General features: G+C 40.0%; 1 protein-coding gene across 1 annotated transcript in view; it reads left to right on the top strand.

Annotated features, from left to right (window-relative positions):
• The window catches only part of TSEN15 (tRNA splicing endonuclease subunit 15), a 37,637-nt gene extending 30,540 nt beyond the window's left edge, over positions 1-7,097 (top strand). Inside the window, exon 5 of the mRNA XM_020984283.2 lies at positions 4,652-7,097. Within this exon, the coding sequence (XP_020839942.2) occupies positions 4,652-4,853 (202 nt within the window). The 3' untranslated portion in view covers positions 4,854-7,097. The remainder of the gene's footprint in view (positions 1-4,651) is intronic.
• Positions 7,098-24,702: the final 17,605 nt, after the last annotated feature.

Here is a 24,702-nt window from a genome sequence, read left to right as displayed (position 1 = left end):
AGCCTTTGGAATTCTGTGGGACAGGAGTTGGTTCCTAAGGCAAAATCAAGAGAAGTCTGTTGGCTAAATGTCTGTTGCATTGATTAAGATGAGGCACCAAGTTATTTTGTTGAATTTGTAGAATTTACTTTTTGGTGCAAAATTCCATATTGATTGTCAAGAATCTCTGTGGAATCTCTTGGGGCCTAAAGGACTGTTTCAGCATATGCTTATGATAAGAAACATCTATCCAGATTATCAGGGGAAATGGCCGGTGGGCAGAGAAAAGGAAATTGAAAGCCAGGGGAGAGTTCTTAACATCTTTTGTGTTGTTTATTCCTTTGGTGAGCTGGGTGAAGCCTATGGAGACCTTTTCAGAATACTATTTCTGAATGCATAAAATAAAATACAAACTGTATTGTCATGCAGTTATTAAAATGTTATTTTAAAACGTCATGGACTCCGGGTTAAGAACCCCACTGTCTTGCCTGAGGCCTTCCAGGTTGCTGAGCAAACATCCCAATTGTCTTATGCTCACAGGAATGACTTTGTTTCAAGGCAGTCACTCGCTTCCTCTCAACATCTGTGCCTGGGCCGCGTTAACAGGATGACGTGCTTCAGCCACAGTATTCCAGCCAGGAGATTGAGTTAGAGATGAAAGAAGCTTGGCATGGAAAACACAGCAGATGTGGGCATGAAGTCCATCCTTTGGGATTACCATAGGGTTCTAAAAATTAACAGAAAGGGAAAGAGAAGGCATGCAAGTGAGATGAGGTGAGGAAAAGCGCTCTGCGCGTGTAATATGTGATGAGAGGAAGAATTCTTGCCAGGGTCTGTGCTGGCACCACCGGATCTTTCAGAACAGTAACACCCCCAGGTGAGGTGAGAAAGGCACAAACAGGTATATTCATTTTTAGAGCCATCTTTCCTCCTAGCCGATTTAAAGAGAGAGATATTGCTACTTTGGTCCTGACAGTGCAGATTAGGATTTTGGGGTTACAGGGGAAAGGGAAAGGCCTGCTCCAAGAAAAGCAAACATCTGTGTTTGAAATCAGAGAGACAAAATGTAAAACCTAATAAATATTAATTTTCTGAGATACTTTCAAAAGAAAGTAAGCCATTTCTTTTTTACATGAGGTAGTACTTGCTGCAGGAGAGGGAGAGTGCCACCAAGAGTACAACCACTGCCCCTGGGGGTGGGTAAGCTTGGGGCCAGGGTTAATGTGCAAGGACTAACCACCAGCAGGCCCTGCCCCCACACACACACTCCTAGGCCTTAGTTTTCTCCACAGCAAAATGAACGAATTCAGCTAGATGGCACCTGCAGGCCCTTCTAGCTTTAGTATGATACCTTGAAGGTTTCTTGGGGCAGTAGGGTTGGCTTCAAGCTGTCCGTTAGTCCCATCCCCAAAAGCATCTATGAATTTGCTCTAAAGGTTATGTATCTTCCCCAACTCTCAGTAACCTGGTTCCTTGGACACCATCGTGGGCCAGGATGCTGGTGGAACCAGGGAAGCTTAAGTTAACCTCCATCCCCCGATATTGGCCAGGAATTTTGTGATTGGGGAAAGTTTAATACAAACCTGTGATGGTTTGGGTTAATTTTGTCCCCAGGAGGTTTGAGCCAGGACTGAGCTGTGGTCCTTTGGCCAAGAAGAACATAAACATGGTTTTTATGAGTTTGCTTTTAACCTCCTTGCCAGTGGCTTTTACTTGTTTTTATCATCCTATGGACTGCTTTTAACTGTCCTGGCAACTGCTTTTTACTTGAGGGTATAGGAATATATCTACTAGCAAGTTTGTTTATTTGAACCCTCAGATTCTGAGTGATGAATTTCACCAGATTCATAACTCTGACCTGGGCAATTAGCACTGAGGAGGGGATCTGGTGTAATGGCCTTTCTTTGAAAAAAACTATGGAAGATGAAGATGCAGTGGTCCCCTAGCTCTCACACAGAGCCTGGGTAGTGCTGAGGGCAGTGACATTTGACCAGTAGGTAGCAGTTTGGACAGCACTGGCAGCACCAAGATAATGGGGAAAGCAGGGGTGCCCTGGCCTTCTGGGTAAAGGCTCAAGGAGCAGCAATAGCACTTTGCAGCAGCAGAATAAGAGGAAAACAGGTGTGCCCTGGCAGTAGCCATACCAGAGTTCTGCAGGGATGCAGTGTGGCCTTGGAAATGATAACTCACCTGTAGCTTCTGTAGCACCTAGGGCCTGGCACACTAGCTTGCAGGTCTTAGCCACTCTGGAGGACTGTAATGTGAGTCTCATGGAGAGATTTCATGTGTATGCTTATCCATATTACAGGCATCATACAATAAGAATACAACACTGACTAACCAAATGAGGGACTTCGACAAGCATTTGTTAAGTGCCTACTAAATATCAGTCATGGTGATTTCTTGCTAGATATCACAAAAGTGACATCGACAAAATGGAATTATAATAGGGGACTTGAGATGCACAGACATCTGTTAATTTTATGGCAATTTTAAGCTTTGATAGCTTTAGAACTATAAATGCTACAATCTTACAAAAACATTTAAAAGCTGAATTATGTAAAGTTTTAAGGTACTGATATGTTTCTTACTGAAATTTAACATCACCAACATTTTGTGCTAGATATCATTTGGGTTGACTTTTGAGCTTTGTATAAAAACTTTTATCAACTGCTACTCATTGACTGAAAGGGTTGCAATTGTAATCCTTGCCGTAACCTCATCCAAAGGAGGTTTTGATGCATTTGTGACAGTGTTGATGTGACCCCACAGAAAAAGTCCCCTCATGGGGGGTACTGAGGTGGCTGAGTTGGAAGCTGCCTCCCCTTCACCCTCCACTGGCTGGAGAAAAGAGCCATCCAGAAACTGTTGCACGAGCCATGCAAAATGACCAGGTGCACCATCTTGTTAAAACTAAAAGCTTATTATCCCAAATTCACAAAGCTATATAGCTGCACATAAAATTTAAATAATTAAATTTTTCAAATAATTTTTGTAAGTTTGTAGCACTTATACTTCTGAAATTGGTAAAGCTCAAAACTGCATTAAGACACCTTGTATATTAAAATAATTTCCCCTTATATCTTGGATATCAGACCTTTATCAGAGTGGTATACTCCAGATATTTTCCCCAGATAACTGTTTCCCTTCTGATTTTAATTGCACTGATTTTTTTTTAGGTGGGGATGCAAAAACTTTTCGATTTTAAGTGATCAAAAGTATCCATTTTGTTGCCTATCTCTTCTCTTTCTTGTTTTGTTGAGAATTCTTCCTCTTGCCATAGTTGGGAAAGGATATCATCTTCCCTGCTGCTCCAGATTGTTTCTGATTTGACTTTTAATATTTAGATCCACTTAACCTTTCTGAGCCTCAGTCATAAGGTCTTAAATGGTCTGTAAAATGGAAATAATAATATGCTACCTCCCTCAAAGGGTTGTTTTAAGGTGGTCCAGTAGAAATGGTGCTGGTTTTCCAGTTGGAAGACCATGGGCTCAAATCCCAGCTCTGCCACTTACCTACCTCAGTGATCTTGGGACACATTGTTTAACTTTTTTTCCTCAACTGTAAAATGAAGATATTCTTTAGTGATGGCTCCTTTTTCTAAATCTCTGAGATTTGAGTGTGATAATGCTTGTGAAAGTCCTTTTGTAAATGCCACCCTACCTTTGAATATGAAGATCGTTCTCTTGTTCAACCATCAATAAGGCATGTGCATTAAATTGGTTTTTTAGTAATGACTGATACTGAGTCATTCTTACATTCTTTTGACTTCCCCTTGGGAACAGTAGTTTACATTTGCAAAACAAATGGCATAGGTAGGAATGTCAGCCTTGGCAATGGAATAGAGCAAAGCTAAATAACCCATGTTGGGATCAGATGTGTGCTTGAAACTGAGCTAAATAGTTACACATCCTCTAGGGACCATTACTTTAAGCTTACTGTGAAGCCCCACATCCAACTTGGATGTGTTCTATGAACTTCAGATATTTCTTTATATACTTTCATAATTTGAAAAATGTTTGTGGACACTCCTTTCTACCAGTGCCGAATTAAGCCTCTCAGTGTCGTGTCTATTTCACGAGTTGCAGTGGCCAATAGAAATGTATCTAGTGATGAGCTCTTCTGCACTTATCTCTGCTAGTCCTTACAAAATAGCTACAGTCTTTAATTAGTCCCTTTTTAAAAAGTCAGTCCAGTTTAGTAGCGCCTTTCAGAACATGTGTTCTGCTGGCTGAGCCTTCAAGAACCTGTGGTCTCTTCCATGTCAGGAAGGACTAGAGTACTAAGGCTGTACTGGAGGCCCTGTTCACATATACTATTCCCTCCTATACCCCCAAATTATTACTTCATCACCTTTGGCTAAGTCAAATCAAGAGTGGCAGAGAGTAGAGAGATTGGTGCCAGAATGTCCATGGAGGCCAAAATGGTTAGCAGGGCACATCAGGGAAAAAGGTACTAGGTGAACAACAATTGATTACTTATATGAATGCTGTTGGGGAGAAAATGGCTTTAAGTAGTACAAAAGTTGATTCAAAATCAAGGGTCAGTTTCCCTTCCAGTTCACTTCTTAACATTTTGTTCTTCCCAGGTTTTGTGATATTAAATTTTAGTGCTGTTTGACTTTAAACCAAACTTTAAATCTTAATGTTTTTAACTTTTTTTCCTTTTGCAGAATAAGAGAGATCATGACGCATGCCTGCAAATTGCAGGTTGAACCGGATTCCCCAATGTCGATCACCCTGGCCGTGGTAGAGTCTGATTCCACAATCGTCTATTATAAACTGACCGATGGATTCGTAATGCCAGATCCTCCTGAGGCAGTCGAGGAGACCGATGGTAAACAGTGGAGAAAGAGAAAGAAGCTGAAGAGATGACTTGAAGTGTGAACTAAAGAACTGAACTGATGGTAGTTCACGGGATCACTGATGTCAGGCCAGTGGGAGGATAAGTGAGGGTACAGGGGCTCAGTTTACGTACTAAAGAAGACAAGGTTAACAAGCAGCATAACAGCTGTGCAAATGTACCCTTTGATCCAGCTCTTTGCTGCCAGGCTGAGACCTCAAAGGGACAGACCCACGCGGAAAAGGGCCCATGTGTACAAAAGCATTTATGGTAGCTTTTTTCTTAAAAGCCCCAAAATGGGAATGAAGGGGGTACCCACCTATTGGAATGGCTGAACAAATTGTGGCATGTGAATCTAACAGAATATTATTGTGCCATAAGAAATGATGGAATGGATAGTTTCCAAATGAAGTGGGAAGAACTCTGTGATCCGATTCAGAGTGAAGTGACCTGGAGGAGAAAGAATGCATCAGACATAGCAGAGGTGGAAGAACAGGGCAGACTTAGTGCTGCTATACTCCTGTAGGTCTGGAACTGTGGTTAGCTGGGCTTTTGTTCCAGGACTGTGTGTCAAGACCTTAGAGAAGCTGTTGCTTCTCCTGGAGGTGAGTTAGCATTTGGTCTGTGTCATGGGCACATGGCAGGCCTGAGTTCAGCTAGCTTCTTAGCCTCTCTGAGCAGCCAAGTTCCAGATACCCTCTCCAGTACCTGCAACACCACCACAGTTACCTCACCTCCACCTGCCTTGGAAAGAGGGGACCTACATAGCCTCCCTGAGCAATCATTCCATCAACTTCCAGGCACCCTCTGTGGCCACCTACAACTCTAAAGCAGTTGCCTTGATGCTTCTGTTTTCCCCTTCACAGTGTCCCCCCCCCCCAAACTACACACAGCTGTCTGATGCTGTGAGATAGCTGTATGCCAAGGCTGAACCCCTAAGGACAATGATAACCTACCTGAACTCATTTCTCAATGAAGAATATGTTTTCACCCTGTCATATCCTCCCCATCTCAGTGACTCTGAATCCCTGGCTGCCATTGTTCAAACTCTTATTCTCTGTCCCTCACTGACTACTTCCTTATTCCCATCTTCCTCAACCCAGCCTCCTCCCTCCCCCAGTGCCTCATTTTAAAGCCACCCACTTCTTCCAGTGTGATCTCTGGGTTAAAAAAGCTAGCTTTCTTCTTAAACTTTTTTATTTCTCACTCCTCTATATCTTGCACTCATTGAGATCTGGCTCTGGACTGATAACACCATGTCCACGGCCACTCATTTCTGCACTGGTTGTACTTTCATTTGTTCCCCATCCTGTCTCTTCATCCCCAACTCACTGGTCTTGGTGGGGAAGTCAGAATACTCCTTGTTCTCCATTACCACTTCCTGGCTCTTGCTCTACCACCATCACCCACCTCTTTTGAGGTTCATTCAATCCATATTAATCATTCAATCAAGATTCTGGTGGCTGTTGCCTACCTACCTCCAGGACACTGTCTTTCTCAAAGGATTTAGAGGCTGACTCATGGTCTTTCTCTTCATCTCTCCAACTCCTGCTCTCATACTAAGGGACTTCATTGTACATATTCATACTTCTCCAAACACCTTAACCTCAACTTACTCCTCCATCCCACCTTAGCTACACCTAGAAATGGTCTTGATCTTCCCATCACCTGCAGGTGTTACACTTCCGTGTTCATACTCACCAGCTGAAATTCTCTCCCTCCTTATCTCTACTTCTTGGCTTTCCTTGCTTCTTTCAAGTCCCAACTAAAATCCCACTTTCCATAAGAAGCCTTTCCCAGGCCTTCTTAATCTTAGTGCCTTCTGCAGAGAGTGATTCCAGTTTGTCCTGTATGTGTCTTGTTTGTACAAAGTTGTTTGCATATTATCTCCTCGTAGGGATCTTGTAGAAATTCTTGTAGGGATTTCTTTGTGTCCCTAGCACTTAGTACAGTACCTGGTACATAGTAGGCACTTAAAATGCTTGTTGACTTGGAGTAAACCGAACTAAGAGAACAATTTATTCAATGATATCAGCATTACAGAGAAGAACAATGGAAAGACCACATCTCTGATCAATACAATGATAAACCATGAGTCTAGAAGGCTGAAGGTGAATCACACCACTCACCTTTTGGACGTGGCCAGTATGGAATTTTTTTTTTTTGGTGGCTGGACTTTTTTGGTGTTATTTTGTGAAGGTTTTAAAAAAAATATTAATTGTCCAATGGAGGGGGTCCATGATATGAGAGAAAAGTAATAAATGTTTGTAAACACATGTGTGTGTGTGTTTTATTTATTTTTAAGCTGGATTTCATCATCCTTCAGAAAAGTCCTGTATTCGAACATACCTCATTAAATGAATCCGCATTTAGTTATTTAAAGACTATATTAGTGATTAAATACTAGGTTTAGTTTCAGTCTTAGAGAAGGAACTCTTTAGGAAATGTCAAGTGATCTTAAGATTGTGATGGAGAGATGCTAATTAATACATTTTTATCAACATTTTTTTTTCAAGTTGTTGAGATTAGTTATTAAAATACTTTGAACAAATAATATAACTTATAAGCAGTAGTATTGGAAATCACCTCTGCATTTTGCTTATAAAAAAAAGATAGAAATTTCACTTAACTGATGTTTACTTGCTCCATGTAAGGAGATTGTCACAAGTCTATATATTTTACCACCATCAGCTGACATTGATTTGTTACTGTAAAAATGTTTGCATTTGAATACCATTAAATGCAAACACCCAAGCCATTAGGGCTTGGGTGTGATCTGCCTCTCAGGAGACCTAGATAGTCCAAAGACTTGGATTCTTGCCCCTCTGATCTCTCCTTTTTTGCAAATTAGTGTTTGACTACAGGATATAACATACATATTGAAATTTTTGTTGACTTCCTACAGTTATCCTCTGGTAAAATGGCAAAATCATGTGCTGCACTTGGACAGCCCTAAGCTAAGTGGAATTGCATGGTGTGTTGTGAGTGCATTTAGAGACTTTGGTCCTAAGCACATGAGATTGCATTTTATTTAACACTTACCTGTTGGGTGTTCAGAATCCACATATTCTTAATCCTAGTGTAAAAATAAAATTTTAAAACTTATCTTGTCAGCAAAAAAAATGGCACTCCCATTGTGGATGATTCTGTGTCTGAGTGTTTCTATACTCTATAAGGGTAGAAATAATGAATCACGCTGTGTGTGAATAGTCTCATTTGCCTCTGAATGTTCAGTTTGAAGCATGCAAATCTGCACTGGCACATTGAGCACTTTAAGTATTTTACAGCTGATTAAATTACTAGAAAGGTTTAGCAGGTGTAAGTTCAAGTATTTGGCCTTGTACATTGTGTCCTAACATCTATGCAATTGATAGAAAAAAGGCAAGCAATGTGAAATAATGAGTCAGATCCATTCTGTTGATTTGTTTCAGTTGATCCAATCAGTTATATGACTATATTTATTCTTCCCTACCCCCTTGCCTCAAAACCCTTTTTTATTACTTTCTTACATGATAAAATCTATAACATGGGTTTTCACAATGAAATTCATGACTTATCCATGCTTCTGGATCTACCTGCAATGTGCTACCCAGAGTCACCTGGTGTTTGGCACTGAAATGGGGTTTTGGAGCTGCTGCTTGGGTTAGGGCGATAACAGGTTTTGTTCCTCTATCTGAGTACCAGAAACCATAACCTAATCTGCCTTCAACCTCCAACATTTACAAGGAATAGGGAATAAGAACTTTACATGTCTTCTCAGTAGCCTGATTCATTTCTTCTGCCCCTCTCTTGCAGGGCTTAGACTTACCCTCAAGATACATCTTTCTCTGGGTTTCTTTTTTCTCCTCCAAGCAAGCATTTTCCCATCTGTTAGGGGAAAGCTCCTTTCCTCTCTCCCCTGCTCAAGTATTTGGTTTAGACCTGTTCACAATTAATCAGGTTATAAAATCTGTATCCACACTAAGGTCTTAGCAGTCTTCATGAAAGTTCTCTTAAATGAGAATGCAGGAAACAATACTTTGACTCAATACTAAAGCTAGAAGTGCTTGGATAAATTTGCTGATTGATTCCGAGTGTATTCTTTCAGTGTGTTTTGTGACCCTCAGGTCTATTGATTTTTCTCACATTAATGCATATAAAATGTCTTCTACCCATGGTGTAGACTTTTATTAAATCTCCAGCTCATTACTATTTTTAAGCTATTCCTTCTCTCCCTTCTGTTAGATAATGGCACTAAAGTTTAAAACAGAAATACACCAGAAGTTTTCCTGAGATAATGAAAAAGTAATGCATTCTTTTCCCTGCTTTGGTAGTTAAGGTCATATTTCCCAGTTCTTTCTCCTAGAACCTACTTTTTAAAAAAATACTATATCTCAGATCACATCTACCTCAAACTCTGAATACTTTTTATATAAGAGAATATCCACATTGATGAGATCAAAGGTCAATGAAACTATCATATTGAATGTAATGTATTGGTTCACCAGGGGAAAGCAGAAGTGTATTTTTCTTTCGTGCCTATAGTAGCCATTATTTCTCAAAACTTTTCCTGCTAAAAGAATGAAGTTGTGTATCTGTGAGCATCAAATGTGGAATCCTCTGGCTTTTAAAGCCCTTCATAACCTTGCGCCTTCCTACCTTTCCACATCTGGAGCTCTCTCAATTCCACCTCCTGATGTCCCTGCCTTCCTTCTAGTTTCAGCTCAAGTCCCACCTTTTGCAAGAATCCTTTCCAGGTCTTCACCTTAATGCCTTCCCTCTGTCGATTATCTACAACTGTATGTATGCACTGTATCACCTATTTCATTGTGAGCTCCTCTAGAGCAGGCTCTGTTCTTTGCCTTTCACTGTATCTCAGTGCTTAGTGTAGCGCCTGGCACATAGTAGGCAGTTAGTAAATTCTTATTGAAGACCTGCTCCTTGTTTTGCCTTCTGGGGCCAAACAATATATCTAATCTTTCTTCCACATGATAGCCCTCAAAATACTTGGACACAGTGATCATAATTACCCTCAATTTTATCTTTAGGCTAAGCATTCCTGGTTCCTTCAATTGATTCTCTGATGGTGTGAACTTGAGGCTCTTCTGTATCCTCATCATCTATCCTCCTTTGGGGCTTCAACCTTATCAATGTCCTTCTAAAATGTAATGACCAAATTCAACTTCAAACTCTGGACTGCTTTATTTTTTTGAGTGGCAGGTCAATGTCCTTTAAAAAAGACTTAACTCTCAGAAAGCCTTTGGACCTTGTTTGCAAAGAGATTTTTAAAAAATACAACGAAACCAAGTCTCTAATGATTATTTCAACCATCCTCTAAAGAAACATTTTGCCATCTCTTTGTAGCTGCCCCATGCTATGACCCCTTTCTAGAATGGTTTTTCTAATTCATAGCTTTCAAATCAAACTGTGCAACTACTTCAATCAACCATGTAAGGATTTTTTATTTAAAATACAGCATGTGAATTACTGTCTCTATGAAACCTTTCCAAACTAACCCTGCTTGGCACTACCATTCAGCCTTCCATCAATTTTCTCATTTCCCTAAATAGTTACACTTGTGTAGTGCCTGCTCTTTATGCATGAGGTTGTTTTTGTCAGTAATATCTTTACATGACAGTATTTACCCTGTTGTCTTCAAGTGCATCGCAAGGGCAAGGGCTTCATTTGTATTTTAGACCCTTTTGATGCCCCAGAGGAAGTTTGGCATAGTGGATAGAGAACTGGCCCGGAAGCCAAGGACACCTACCTGTCCTATAGGTAGGTATCTGTAGGACCCTGGGCAAGTCACTTAACCTCTTAGTGCTCTAGGCAACTCATAAAACTATAAATTGCTTTGATAGAAGGGGCTTCTTCCACTGGGGGTTCTCTACCCATGAAATGACAGATCTAGTCCCTATTCCTATCCCCCTTTCTGCACGCACACAGCACTAGTATAGTTCTCTGTATACAGCAGTCCCAGCTGCTTCATCTTCTCTCTATGGCTGGAGTGAGTGTCTAAAATTCAATAGCAACAATGCCTCAGGTTAATTCATACGATGAGCATTTATTAAGCACCTTTTGGGCAAGGCATCGGTATGAGGTCTTGGCAATATAAACGTGAAAAATGGCGTAGCCCCTACACTCAGGGACAGATTACTAGGAGTTTATAATCTGCCAGGCGAGATGAATGGCAGGTACACAGATGTATGATGTAGATAGGGATACAAAGGAGAGACATCCAGATAAAGTGCTCTAGGAAGAACTGGAGAATGGCTGGACATATTGTGGTAAATGAATGGAACAGCGTAGTATTGTTCTGGGAGAAATGAAGTGGACGATTTCAAAGAGATATGGCAAGGCTTGTAGGAACTGATGCAGGATAAAGTAAGCAGAACCAGAAGGACACTTTGTATTATAACTATTATTATAAAAATGAACAATTTTGAAGTTTTTTATTAACTGAGGAATGGAATGACCAGAGCCAAAAAAACCTGATTCATACGATAATCACAGCACTATAAAGACAAACAACTTTGAAAGCTCGAAGAATTAAGATCAACACAGTGACCCCCCCCCCATGATTCCAGGGGACCAATGATGAAGCCTGTCATCTACCTCCTGACAGAGAGGTGATGGATTCAGGGTGTAGAGTGCAGCATAGCTTAATACAGCCAATGAGGAAATAATGTTTTGCTCAAGTATGCATATTTTTTCTTTTCTTTTTTAAAATGGAGTAAAGGGGTAGGAGGGAGAGAAAATATATTTCTATTAAAATAAAATTGAAGAAAAGAAAACTTGAGGTGAAAAATAATTGGAGCTTTGGTGAAGGGGGAACAGAGAAACTTTTATCAAGCACCTAAGCCGAGTCTTGAAGGAAGAGAAGTTTAACAGGCAGACATGGTGAGGAAATACATTCCAGACATAGACAGACAACAGAAGTGGGTGCATTCTCAGGAGAAGAAGTGGTCCTTCTCACCAAGGCTAACTCTACCTGCACCCTTGATCCCGTCCTTTCCTATTTTTCCCCCATGATGTTATCCCTCCCATCCATCTCCTCTCTCTGTAATCTTTGGTTTCTCCCTTCTACCAGCTCATTTTCTACCATTCCTTCATATAATAGAATTATATAATTCTTGTCCCTATTCTTACATATTAATATATTACATATACTATAATATATTATATAATTCTATATCTCTCTTCCTTTTCATAGCCAGAATCATAGGGGGAAAAAACCTTTCTGTACTCATTGATTTGTTTTACTCACCTATCACTTAATTCTTAACCCCTTGTAATCTGTCTTCTGCCCTCACAACTCATTTGAAACGGCTCTCTCCAAAGTTATCTCAATCATCCTTATTAACTTCTCTGTAGCATTTGACACTGTTGATCATCTCCTATTCCTGGATACTCTCCCCTTTCTAGTGGTTTTTTTTTTACACTGCTTCTCTTTTTTTTTTTTCTGTGTTGCCATTCTTTCTCCATCTCCTTTGCTGGATCATCTGGCTCCCTATAATTAATTGCATGTACCCTAGGAATTCATCTTGAGCACTGCTTTCTCTACAGTCTCACTTGGTGAGCTCATTAGCTCCCATGGGGATTCAATTATCATCTTTATACAGATAATTCTCAGATATATGCCGCCCTTATCAGTTGCCAAATATTGTTAAGGATAAATGAGATAATATATGTAAAGTGCTTTGCAAACTTTAAATCACTATCTATTAGCTGTTGCTGTCATTATTATTATTGCCTTTGGAGAATGTCTCCCGTCCATCCCCTTCTCTTTAAGCCACCATTCTAGTCAAGACTCTCATCACCTTTTCCCTGGACTATTACAGTAACTTCTCAGTTGGTCTTCCTACCCAAAGTTTCTCCCCTATCCAAAATATCCTCTACATAGCTGCCAAAATAATACTCCTTTTCTTCTTCCCCACTTGGCACAATGGCTAGAGCGTTGGACTTGAAGTCGGGAAAACCTGAGTTTAAATCCAGCCTCAGACACTTATTATCTGTGTGACCCTGGGCAAGTCACAGAACATCTCTGGCTTAGTTCTTCATTTTTTAAATGGGGATCATAATAGCACTTCCATCACAGGATTATTGTGAATATTAAATGAGGTAACATCTGCAAACCTTAAAGCACTGTGTAAATGCTAGCTATTATTATTATTTTTGAAAAATCAGCCTAGTGTAGTGGAATGACCTGGGCTTAAGTCCTGTGTCTTCCACATGCTGGCTTTGTGACTACAAACTCTCTAAGATTATAAATTGCCAAGAAGATGCCAGCTTGCATTGGCTGGGAAAGTTTCTTCATCCTGGAGTTCCCTATACCATTGAAATCACTGGCCCAGTCTCTAAAATGGGATAATCTATGTAAAGCACTTTGCAAACCTTAAGGTATACAAATGCTGTTGTTGTTGTTGAAATACGGACATAAAAAGTGGAAAAGATGATTAAAACAAGTTTGTAATAAATTCAACACATTAGTTTCAAAGTTGACTTGCTAGTCTGTCTTTCTCTGATTTTCATTTTAAAGTGTTTCAGTTGAATAATTAAAACATGTTTCAATGATCCTCTTTTCCTTCTTTTCTTCTCTTTTGGCATCACTATCACAACTCTCCCACTTCCTTTCTTACCCTATCCTCTAAATTATAAACAAAAAAAAAAAACCCAAAACCTCTCCTGTAACAAGTTTGCATAGTCAAGCAAAACAAATTCACATATTGGCTTTATCCAAAAATATATCTTATGAAAATAATATTCTTAAAGCACAAGTCTGACTCTGAACTTAGGATGCATTGAGTCTGGGGCATCATTGTACCATCCTAGAGGAGATATACAAAAGGCAATTTGGAAATGTGGGAAAGAAGGTTGGAGGAGGACTGGATGAATAGATTTGGGAGTCATCTGCATAGAAGTGATCACTGGACCCAGGGGAGCAGATGAGATCCCCAAGGGACAAAGCATAGATCATATTTTCCAGACTTGTTAAAATGCTTCACTTGCCCTTCTTAGCTTCTCTTATTCTGTCCATCTTGGCCTGACTGATTTTGAAAGGCTAATGGGTACATCTGTGATCTTTACTCTTGAGGAGTATGGCCAGAGGAGTTAACACCTATGAATGATAAATACAAGAGAGCCTCAAGCTGTGTTCACGCCCTGAAAGAGCTTAGTGTTGGGTGGGATTGGCTAGAAAGGGGAGAGCTTTAAAAGAAAGCTTTAAAACGGGGTTTCTATCTCTCCATTTTGTCCATTAAAAATGCCAAGGGTTGCTTATTCCAGGTCAGGATGGTCCCTTCCATACTTGAACCCAAAGCCTACCATGAGTCAGCTGCCACATGTTAGGTGGGGAGACACTGAAGTATGAGGCAATGTAACCCTGCATGCCTGGTTCAGGGGAAAGACTGAAATTATGGATTTGCTGCCTGTAGGGCTTGTCTCTGACCAAAGGCCGGTGAGAGCGATCCGTATGGGCACCAGAGGGAGCCAGCAGCTAACAACAAAAATCTCCAATTCTATTTTGGATTCTAATAAGGGTCTGAGGCACTTGGAAATTTATTTTCCATCTGTAGGAAATAGAATAAATAAAAATATAAATAATGGTTTATGTTCTAAGCCTCCCCCTCCGCCTCATGTTGGCATGCCTCTAAAATTACTCTCCCTGCTGACATTAAATATGTGGCTTGATTCATGGTGTTATGTTTGAAACATGGGTTTATATTTGAAAGTGAGAGCTGGGGCTGTTTTTAAATTTTTCTTTTTACAGAGTGATGATTTTGTTCATTTCCATATGAAACCACGCGTTTTGATTTCTTTCTTGCCAGTGCCTCGGTTATTTAAAAATGAATTTAGGGGCCAGAAAGGCACAGCAGGGGACTCCTAGTACTTGTTTCATCTCCCTCACTGGCTGAACGGCAGGTAGTAGTGGAATAAACTGCTGCCCTACTGGGTCTGAGTGTTTCCATGAAGAGGACTCCATTTTAAGTGGGGGAGAATGAATGTAAGTCATTTCTCTCTAACCTATGGTCCTGAGGTCCCCACTCTGCAGTGGGGTCTGCAGACCCTGCTCTTGGAGATGGGTTTCATCCAACCAGAGTCTGACAGTCTCATGTCCTATAGCCTCCCCTTTAAAGCCTTCTTTCCTTGTATATCTAGTAAGGCTATTTTTTCCCAAAAATCTTTTATTTCCTGTAAAGAACCCTGAGGGGAAAGTTACCTTGAAACACATGGAAAAGGACAATTGGAATTAGAATCTGCTTCTTAATCTTAACAAATGAAGAGAGTCTGTCTACAACCCATGGCACTTCATTTAATGAATGTGCTAAGGACTAGAGCAGTCTAATCAATTTCCAGACCTTACTCAGAACATTTCTAACCAAATCTGAAAAAAAATGTTTCATCTTCTGTCTACATTCATTTTGGTGCTGGATTCCTCACTGAGGTTGATTTTTCCACAGCAGCTCCACCTCTCCATCCACTCCTCCCCCGGCCCCTCACCAGGAGCTTTTTACACGGCCACATGGTGGCTTGGCCAAAGTTTGCAACTTTCTAGGACAGTAGATCATTTTATTCTTCAGCCGTATTTCACCTTGGCTGTTTATATTGGGTGGATAGTGCCCTGTCCTCAGAACAAATAGCAGTAACATTCCATCTTCCGGCCAGTAGTTACCCTGTCCTCATTTTTTTCCTCCAAATTCTCTCGAAGGAGTTTGAACAAGAACAGTCTGTATCCTTTAGGAAAGAGGATGGAAAAATTGGATGGCTGTTGTATAGAGGGGCTTCTTTATTATTATAAAACAACATTTTCTCCAAACTAGTTTCACCACCATCAAATATTGGTTAAGTTTTTAGGTTTCAGGGTATGCTAGCTGTGGATTAAGTATAGGATGTCTTTAATTAGAATTTCTCTTTATGGGTTCAGGGCCCAATCAAAGATCTTTAAAAATGTATCACCAACACAAATACATGAATACTCTATATAGGAGTATTTCTTGCTGATAAGTGAGATCACTCAAGAGCCAAACTGTGCTAAGCCCTGTCAAAAACACATGAAAAATAAAAGACAAATTCTTGTCCTCAGGAAACTTACAGCCTTGCTAGGAAAAACCATGAGAACCATACAAAGGCAATGAAAGTTAACTCCTGATGCTAGTAGAATTCAGAAAATGTAGAGATGGTTTGTCAGCATGGGCTAGAGAAGTCATAGGTTGCATTCAGTCTTGGAGGTGGAACTTAGGGGTCCACTTTGTTATCTTCTTGAACAACTCAAGAGTTTTAAACTTAAGTTGTTAAGACCTGGCTTCAGATCCCACCTCTGACAGCTGGGTGACCACAGGCAATTCACTTAAAGTGTCTGAGACTCTTGTTTCCTCATCTATTAAATGGAAAATATCTGTGGAACGCTACCTCTCAAGATTGTTGTGAGGCTCAAACGAGAGCAGATATGCAAAGCACTCTGTAAACATTAAGGTGCTATATAAATGTAAATTATTATAGTTATTGTAGAGAGGCAGGGTGGTATACTCCATACCAGCTGTGCGACCCTGGGCAAATCAATAAACTTTATTTGTTCTAGAGTCTAGGCAATACTCTAGGACTCTAAATTGAAGAAAAAGCCCTAATCTCCGTTGGTAGGAGTTTCCTCACCAAGGAGAGAGTTAAACCCATGTGGCTCCAAGAAGCTTAGCATACACAGCAGCCACACTCTGCTAAAACCGTCTCACTAGGCTGAGGGTAATTGATAGGCCTCAGCCCCATTGGTAAGCTAGGAGGATTCGAAGACTTTCCAGTGGATGAGAATAATTTCTTCCAGTGGCCCCAAAGGTGGCTGAAACAGGCGAGGTGGAGTGCTTTGACCTTGGTCAGATGTCAAAGATGCCAGGATCATCACCACATCCCAAGCAATCATCCTGACTTTTGTCTTGCCACTGGACTTTGATAACTGTGGAAGAGAGTGAGGCTAACAACTCTGCAACTCTACCTCACTTAAATCCAATTCATCCAGGAGTCAAGATGTCACCCATGACATCATTGGTCCTCTTCAAAAAAGGAAGAATGAACACAACCACTACAACCAAAGAAATCACAGGTCCCTTCCCTATCCTATTGTCATTATTAACACATATGCCACCCTCCCTCCTAATATCCCTCTCTGCTTATTATTGCTTCGAATTCGTAGTTGCTTTGTTGAATTTAAGACAGAATATACTCCTTGAGGCTTTTACTATTTTTCTTTGTATTTCTAGCGCCTAGCTCATTCCTTGCATATAGTCAGCACTTAATAGTTATTAAATTGACTTATAATTATTGCTTAGAATCAACCACACCAAAGACCAAGTCTTGTTTTCAAAAACGTAGTAACTCACTAAAGCGAAACAGACCAAACAGTCAAGCCTTTCTCAGTATTCTAAATGCTCTAGTACGTTTTCACCTTCCTTTGAACTGGCATCACACTTGCCTATTCCACAACAAATTCGTCAAAATTAGGGGCATCGTATGCTGCCTTATTGCATTACTTAATGTTTCCCATGTGTAGGTCTTCACTCTCCAATTAGATTCTCTCTCCTAAGCCAGGACAGTGCTTTGCATGTGAGGCATTGGCAAGAAGAGAACCGGATGTGGAGGCAGAAGGACTGGACTCAAGTCCGGCTCTGCAGTTTATTAGTTTTGGCATCCTAGGCCAAACATAACCTGTTCAACCCATGGTCAACTCATCCGTAAAACTGAAACGGCAATGGCTATACTTAATATTTAATATTTAATAATTTAATATATTTAATATCACAAGGTCATTAGAAGGATCAAATATGTCGATGCATGGTACATACTGCAGCCTTCCAATTCATTGTTGTCATGAATTGCTATTGACCGTCACCAAAAAATTCACGTGGTGACCAAACCAATGATGCTCTCAAAACTTAGGTAGGTTAAGGGTGGCACAGTGGGTAGAACACCGACCCTGAAGTCAGGAGGACTGGAGTTCAAATCTGACCTCAGACCAAACACTCGATACTTACTAGCTGTGTGACCCTGCGCAAGTCACTTAACCCCAATTGCCTAAAAAACCAAAACCAAACCCAAAAACCTTAGGTAGGTTAATCTCCAGACCAGGCACTCACAGACCACCTAGTGCTCACTAGCTGGCCCACAATCAGAGCTTCTTGGGAGATTCTCCTCTGCTTGTTTAGCTTTTGAGAACCAAGGGTTACCTTCCTGCCAGGACGAGGCTTTACAGAAGGATTTCTTGGAAACAAGCGAGTAGTATTATCTTCTTAACTGGTTCTCCTGCCTTTCATCTCTCCTCTCTCCAATCTACCCTTCACACTGAGTAATCTTCTTAATGCCCTGTTCTAATCACATTGCTTAGAACTCTACAAAGACTCTCCTACAGATTCCTTATTCTCCTGTCTAAGGACCTCCACAGATGGCCTGTAACCAAATTATGTTGCACTCTTCCAGCCTTCCCACCCACCGCCATTCTTGTCCTGCCTTTTTGTGTCTGGAGGTCTTTGTTTATCTCTTCTTTCCCACCTAGAATGGACACTCACCCTGCCCCTATTGAGGTTTCTCCCTTCCTCCAAGGACTAATTCATGTACCATCTTCTCAAATCCCTGAGCTAAAAACCATCTCTCCTGCTTCTCCCTTACACACATAATATTTGCCTTATATCTTAGATTTAGAAAAAATAAGTTTTATCCCCTCTATTAGATTTGAAGCTCCTTGAAGGGAGAAATTGTTGTAGTTCATCTTTGTCTTATTCCTAGCATCTCACACTGGTCCTTTGTAAATATTAATAATAATAATAGTAATGGTGATCACATAGCACTTTAAGGTATGCAAAGTGCTTTACCAAATTATCTCATTTTATCTTCACAACAACCCTGGAAAGTAGATGCTATTATTATGCCCATTTTACAGAAGAAGAAACTGAGGCAGACAGTGATTAAGTGACTTTCTCAGGGTCATACAACTAGTAAGTGTCAGAGACTGAATTTGAATTCAGGTCTTCACCACTCCAGGCCTAATGCTCTATCCACTGTGCCTCCTAGCTACCCCTAAGAGTCACATAGTAAATATTTGTTGAAACTCATTATATCTTAATCTTCTGCTGCAGTAATGAGAATTCGAAACAATGGATTGAAAGCAGATGTCTTTCTTCAATGAGCTTAATATTTGCATGTGAATTTTTCCTGAGCTGATTTGTGTATTAGTTTATTCAGATTCTTTTTGGGGGTAAGTGGCCACTACCAAGTTTTGGAGTAGAGTTTCATAATTATGTCTCACTTCCAAAATATAGAATCTCAGAAGCAGAGGAGGATTTGGAGATCCTCTAATTCAGTTCGCTCATTTTACAGATTAAGAAACTAATGCTAAAGGAGGTAAAGGAGTTTTGCTTGCTTAAGCTTCAGCAGCAAATTGGTGCTAAGACTGGAACCCAAATTAGTGGTTTCCTGACTCTGCTCTGAAAGGGGGGTGTGACACTCTCCAGCTAACCAGAGGGCCCTGAATAGGCTTTTATTGGAGACAGCTGGATGGACAGAACAGTGAACTTGCAATCAGGAAGACCTGAATTCAAATCCTACTTCAGCCACTTACTGTGTGACTCCTGGTAAGTCACTTAACTGTTCTCTGCCTCAGTTTCCTCAAATGTCAAATGTGGATAATGACACCTACCTAATAGAGTTGTTGTAAGGACAGGATGATATATATGGAATATGCTCACGTGAAATAGCATATGGAAAGTACTTTGTAAACCTTAAAGTGCTCTATTAAGGTTAGTTTATATTATGTTTTCCGGTTGCCTGAAATAGCCTATTTCATGGACATAAGGACATTGCAATATTGTTTCCTGGTAGGATCTGGCTCCAAGTTAAAAATGAGCCATGATGTTGTGTATCATTTCTAGGAGCTGATTCTCTGTCCAACATTCCATGTTCCTTAAAATAGAGGCCTGTTGCAAAGGTAATGTGAGACACCAAGTCATTTCTGGTGGTAGACAGAGGAAGGATAAGACCTTGGGGTAGGAAGATAATTACTCTTCTTCAGAGATGTGTTGAAGCCAGCTCGAACTGGCTGGAGAGACACAGCCAATGATTAAATTTTCAGTGTGAGCATTTACACCTCAGGAAATGTCAATCCCTACAAATCAGGGTTTGCAGTTTTCTTTTCTTGATTGTTTAAACTTAAAAAAAAAGTAATGGAGAAAATGTTAATAATGCAAATTAAACTTGAAAGTGCCTTGTACATACATTTTCCCCTCAACCAGATCTGGTTGTTAAATATTTATGAGGACATGCTGCTCTTTTCCTTACTCAAGTCTATGTGCTCTGCAGTTTGCTTTACCAGAAAGAAAGGGGAATAAGGGAGATAGAAAATATAAGGGTAAAGGGAAAAGAGGAGGCAAAACAGGCAGGAGAAAGAGTGGTCTGCTTCCTATTAAATTTTATTCTCTAGCAGCTTACCACAGACTTCTAAAGTTATTTATCAGGTTAAGAAATAAAGCCATGAAGTGAGAAATTCACAAAGGTTAAGGTGGGCTCTGCTCTGTCATTACTCAACTGAGCAGCTGTGGACTCTCACCTGCTAAAAACAGGATGGCAATGTACCAGGTCTAGGAGAGGATGAAGAAGGCACCATCCATTAGGTTTATATAGTGGGTTATTGGTCTAGATCAGTTTCTAGAAAAAAAAACATGGTCTTATTTGGCTCCAGGAACACCTTTCCAGGCTGTGTTCCAGACTCTAGACCTTTCTCTTCAATGCCCCAGAAACCTCTTCACCCTGAAAGCTCACTCCATCTCTGGACTGCTACCCTCTGCATCATCTTCCTCTGATTGACTGGCTCTTCCAAGAATCTCTGTTGTAAGGAGGAAGCCCAGGCCAACCAGGTCTTCATTCCTTTCCAGACTGGACTCCTGATTCTCTAGGACTTACTTTACAATGACACTCTTCCTTCCTTCCCACAAGGTACAAGTTACCTTTATGTCTTCTCTCCTCCACTCCTCCTTTCAACTTCCTTCTATATGTTGTGAGTTCCCAGAGAGCAGGTACCATACTTCTTTCTGCTAATATTTGTTTTTTTATTTTCCTTATTTTTAAAAATTTATATATATAATATATAAAATATATTTTCACACACACACACACATATATTTTTTCCCTAGTCCCTTTCTTTCCCTTCCTTTCCCTTCCCTTCCCTTCCTTCCATGTCATGTTATTTCTTTTTTTTTAATTTTAATTTTAATTTTAAAAAAAATTTTATTAGTTTATTTTGATTTATCAACAATTACTTCGTATACTTTTGAGTTTAAAATTTTTCTCCCCCTTCCTCCCCACCACCCTTCCCAAGACAGTGCACAATCTGATATAGGCTATACATTTACATTCCTATTAAACATATTTTCACATTAGTGAAGTTGTAAGTAAAAATTAAAACCAATAAGAGGAACCATCAGAAAGATGAAACAAAACTCAACAGAAGAGGAAAAAAATGATAGCGATTCAACTTCCATAGTTCTTTCTTTGGATGTGGACAGCATTTTCCATCAAGAGGCCTCTGGAGATGTCTTAGATCCTTGTAATGCTGAGAAGGGTTAAGTTTATCAATATTAGTCATCGCACAACGTGGCTGTTATTGTGTACAAAGTTCTCTTGGTTCTGCTCACTTCACTCAGCATCAGACCATACAAGTCTTTCCAGGTTTTTCTGAAGTCAACCTGTTCATCATTTCTTATAGCACAATAGTATTCCATTACATTCATATACCACAACTTGCTCAGCCATTCCCCAATTGATGGGCATCCTCTCAATTTCTAATTCTTTGCCACCACAAAAAGGGCTGCTATGAATATTTTTGTACATGTGGGCCCCTTTCCCATCTGTATGATCTCTTTGGGATATAGCCCTAGGAGTGCTATTGCTGGATCAAAGGGTATGCACATTTTTGTAGCCCTTTGGGCGTAGTTCCAAATTGTTCTCCAAAATGGTTGGATCATTTCACAACTCTACCAACAATGCATTAGTGTTCCAATTTTCCCACATCTTCTCCAACATTTATCATTTTCCTGTTTTGTCATGTTGGCCAATCTGATAGGTGTGATGTGGTGCCTCAGAGTTGTTTTGATTTGCATTTCTCTAATCAATAACAATTTAGAGCATTTCTTCATATGACTATAGATGGCTTTAATTTCTTCATCTGAGAACTGTCTGTCTGCTAATATTTGTAATCCCAGAACTTAGCACAGTACTTGTCACATAGTAGGTGGTTAATAATGCTTGTTAACTTCACTCCCTAGATTGTCAGGGAAATGAAGTGCTTCCCTTTTTAAAATAGGAGAAGGGTTTCAAAATAAAAAGAAGAAAAAGCTTTTGAAGCTCAAGTAAAAATATGACCTAGGTCAGGAGGTTGGAGGATAGAAGGAGGAAGAAGGGAAGGAGGACCACTGAACACATGGAGTTAATTAAGAGGTATGCAGCTCTTCCCATAGAAGGGGATCTAGATCCTCTGAAGTGGAAGTAGCTGTCTGTGTCCTAAGGGACAATGAAGTAGATCCAAAGGTGTTGTCAGAGGAGATAATATCCAGGAAGCAGCAGAAGAATAAACAGACAGGTAGTGGTTGTGGGTAACGCCTTGCTAAAGGATGCTGAGATAGATATTTATTGGCATGATGTTAACAATAAGACATCTTCAATCTTTCTTGGGTATATATCCTGGATGTAGCAGAGAACCTCCTAAGACTTAGCAAATCTGAAGATTATTACCCACTTCTAACGATAGGCACTTGAGCATGAGTGATTCTGGCAGAAGGACTATAGAAAATAGTATAAAGTCCTGGGCAAGAAAAGGAAGGCTGTAAGGATACAGGTGTTATTCATTGCTGCTGCTAATCAAAGGCAGGGCAAGAGCTTTGGATAAAGCTAAATTTCAGGAGAAAAGAGCTGATTAAGAAGATGGTGCCTAAGAACAAGGTTTTGATTTGTGGACTATAGCTTAAATTTTAATGGATACTTGGCTAGGTATGGAGTGCACCTAATGAGGGCTGATAAAAGTATATTTATCTGTAGCCTTGCAAATCTAAATTGAAGAGGAAAGGGGAGGAGGAAACTCTAAATATATTTGCCAAGCCAGATACCTTAAAAATAGCTATGCTATTTTGTAATCTTATTCCTGTCCAAGCCTGAGAGGAGAGAGCAGTTGGAATCCAGAATGTAGAGAGGAGGGAGAGGGATAGGGAAAGGGAAAGGAGGAGGGAGAGGGAGAGGGAAAAGGAGTGAAGAAGAGAAGGAGAGGGAGGGAGAGAGAGACAGAAGGAGAGGGAGAGAGAGAGAGAGAGAGAGAGAGAGAGAGAGAGAGAAGAGAGAGAGAGAGAGAGAGAGAGAGAGAGAGAGAGAGAGAGAGAAAGGAAAGGAAAGGAAGTGGAGGTATCAATATCAGATGGCCTTCTAAAGGAGTTTAGCCACAAGAGGGAGGAGAGAGATGGGATGATAACTAGTGAGGATGGATGGATCAAGTGAGGTTTTTTTTTTTTTGAGGATGGGGGAAATGTGGGCGTATCTATAGACAGCAGGGAAACAGCTAGTAGACAGAGAGATATTGAATGCAAATTGGCAACTTGTAATTTGTAATCTTAAAGAGTTGCCTGAGCAATGAGAGGTTGGGCATATCCAGGGCAGGAAATGAAGTCAGGTCTTCCTGATTTCACAGCCAGGTCTCTATCCATTATTTCAACCTGTCTCTAAAAAGTCAAATTAGAATTTTTTTGGGGGAAAACTTGGAAGAACAAACAGCTTAGAAGAGAAGCTGGAAAACCTTACCTAAGTAGTGGACTCCCTGAAAAACAAAAAAGAGGAAATATAATTTTAAAAGTCGTTGATATAATAGGATAGGATTGATATAATTGTATTACAGTAAAAAACCAGAAAAAATTAAAAGAATATGTGAGCTATCTATTATTAAAAACAAGATATGGTTAATGAATATCTATAAAAGGAAGTAGTAAGCACAAAGAGTTAATACAGTTTCATTAAGAACAAGTCATAACAAATTAACCTCATTTCTTTATCTTCTTTCCTTCTGTCTCCCTCTCTCCCTCCCTCCCTCCCTTCCTTCCTAATGTAAGCTAATAATAATAATAATAATATTAATAATAATAACTGGCTTCAATATAGGTCTTTAAGGTTTGCAAAGTGCTTTACATTTGTTATCTCATTTTAACCTGACAACACCCTGGGGTAATACCTCCACTGGACTCTCTCCCGCCCACACCAAATCTTCAGTTTGGTGTTGAATTTAGGATACTACATTTTTGGGGCAGGTATTGACGAGCTAGAAGGAATCCAGAAGAGTTTATCAGGAATAGAGAAGAACACCAAGAACATGACATAGCAGATTCATTTGGAGGAAATGGGAATCTTTAGTGTGGAGAAGGGAAGATGAGGGAAAACATAATAGCTGCTTCAAAGACCCATAGAATCTCAGAATTGGAAGGGACCTCAGAAGCCATCAAGACCAACTCATACTTTAACAAGAATCTTCTCAATGACATTTCCATTAAGTGGTCATCTATTTTATTTATTTTAATTCAAAGCACTATTGTAAGGTAAAATGGTGCTATGCTAGCCTCAGAGTTAGGTAGCCCTGGATTTGAGTCCTGCTTCTGACACAGGTTGGCTGTAGGAAAGTCATTTAACCTCTCAGAGTCCTAGGCAACTCTCTAAGATTATAAATTGTGAAGGAAAGTATTGATTTGCACAGGTAGAAGAGGTTTCTTACAAAGAGAGGATAAAAATACTGATGAAATCATGTATCTCATTCAAAAAGAGAAAAGAAAGAAAAGAAAAAAACATTTATTCAATGCTTACTTTATGCAAGGCATGGTACTAAGAAGCCAAGTCTTATGG

The sequence above is a fragment of the Phascolarctos cinereus genome, unplaced genomic scaffold (assembly GCF_003287225.1).
Source record: "Phascolarctos cinereus isolate Bilbo 61053 unplaced genomic scaffold, phaCin_HiC Scaffold_5;HRSCAF=322, whole genome shotgun sequence".
In the NCBI taxonomy this organism is placed as follows: Eukaryota; Metazoa; Chordata; class Mammalia; order Diprotodontia; family Phascolarctidae; genus Phascolarctos; species Phascolarctos cinereus.
This window is presented reverse-complemented; position numbering and strand designations above follow the sequence as displayed.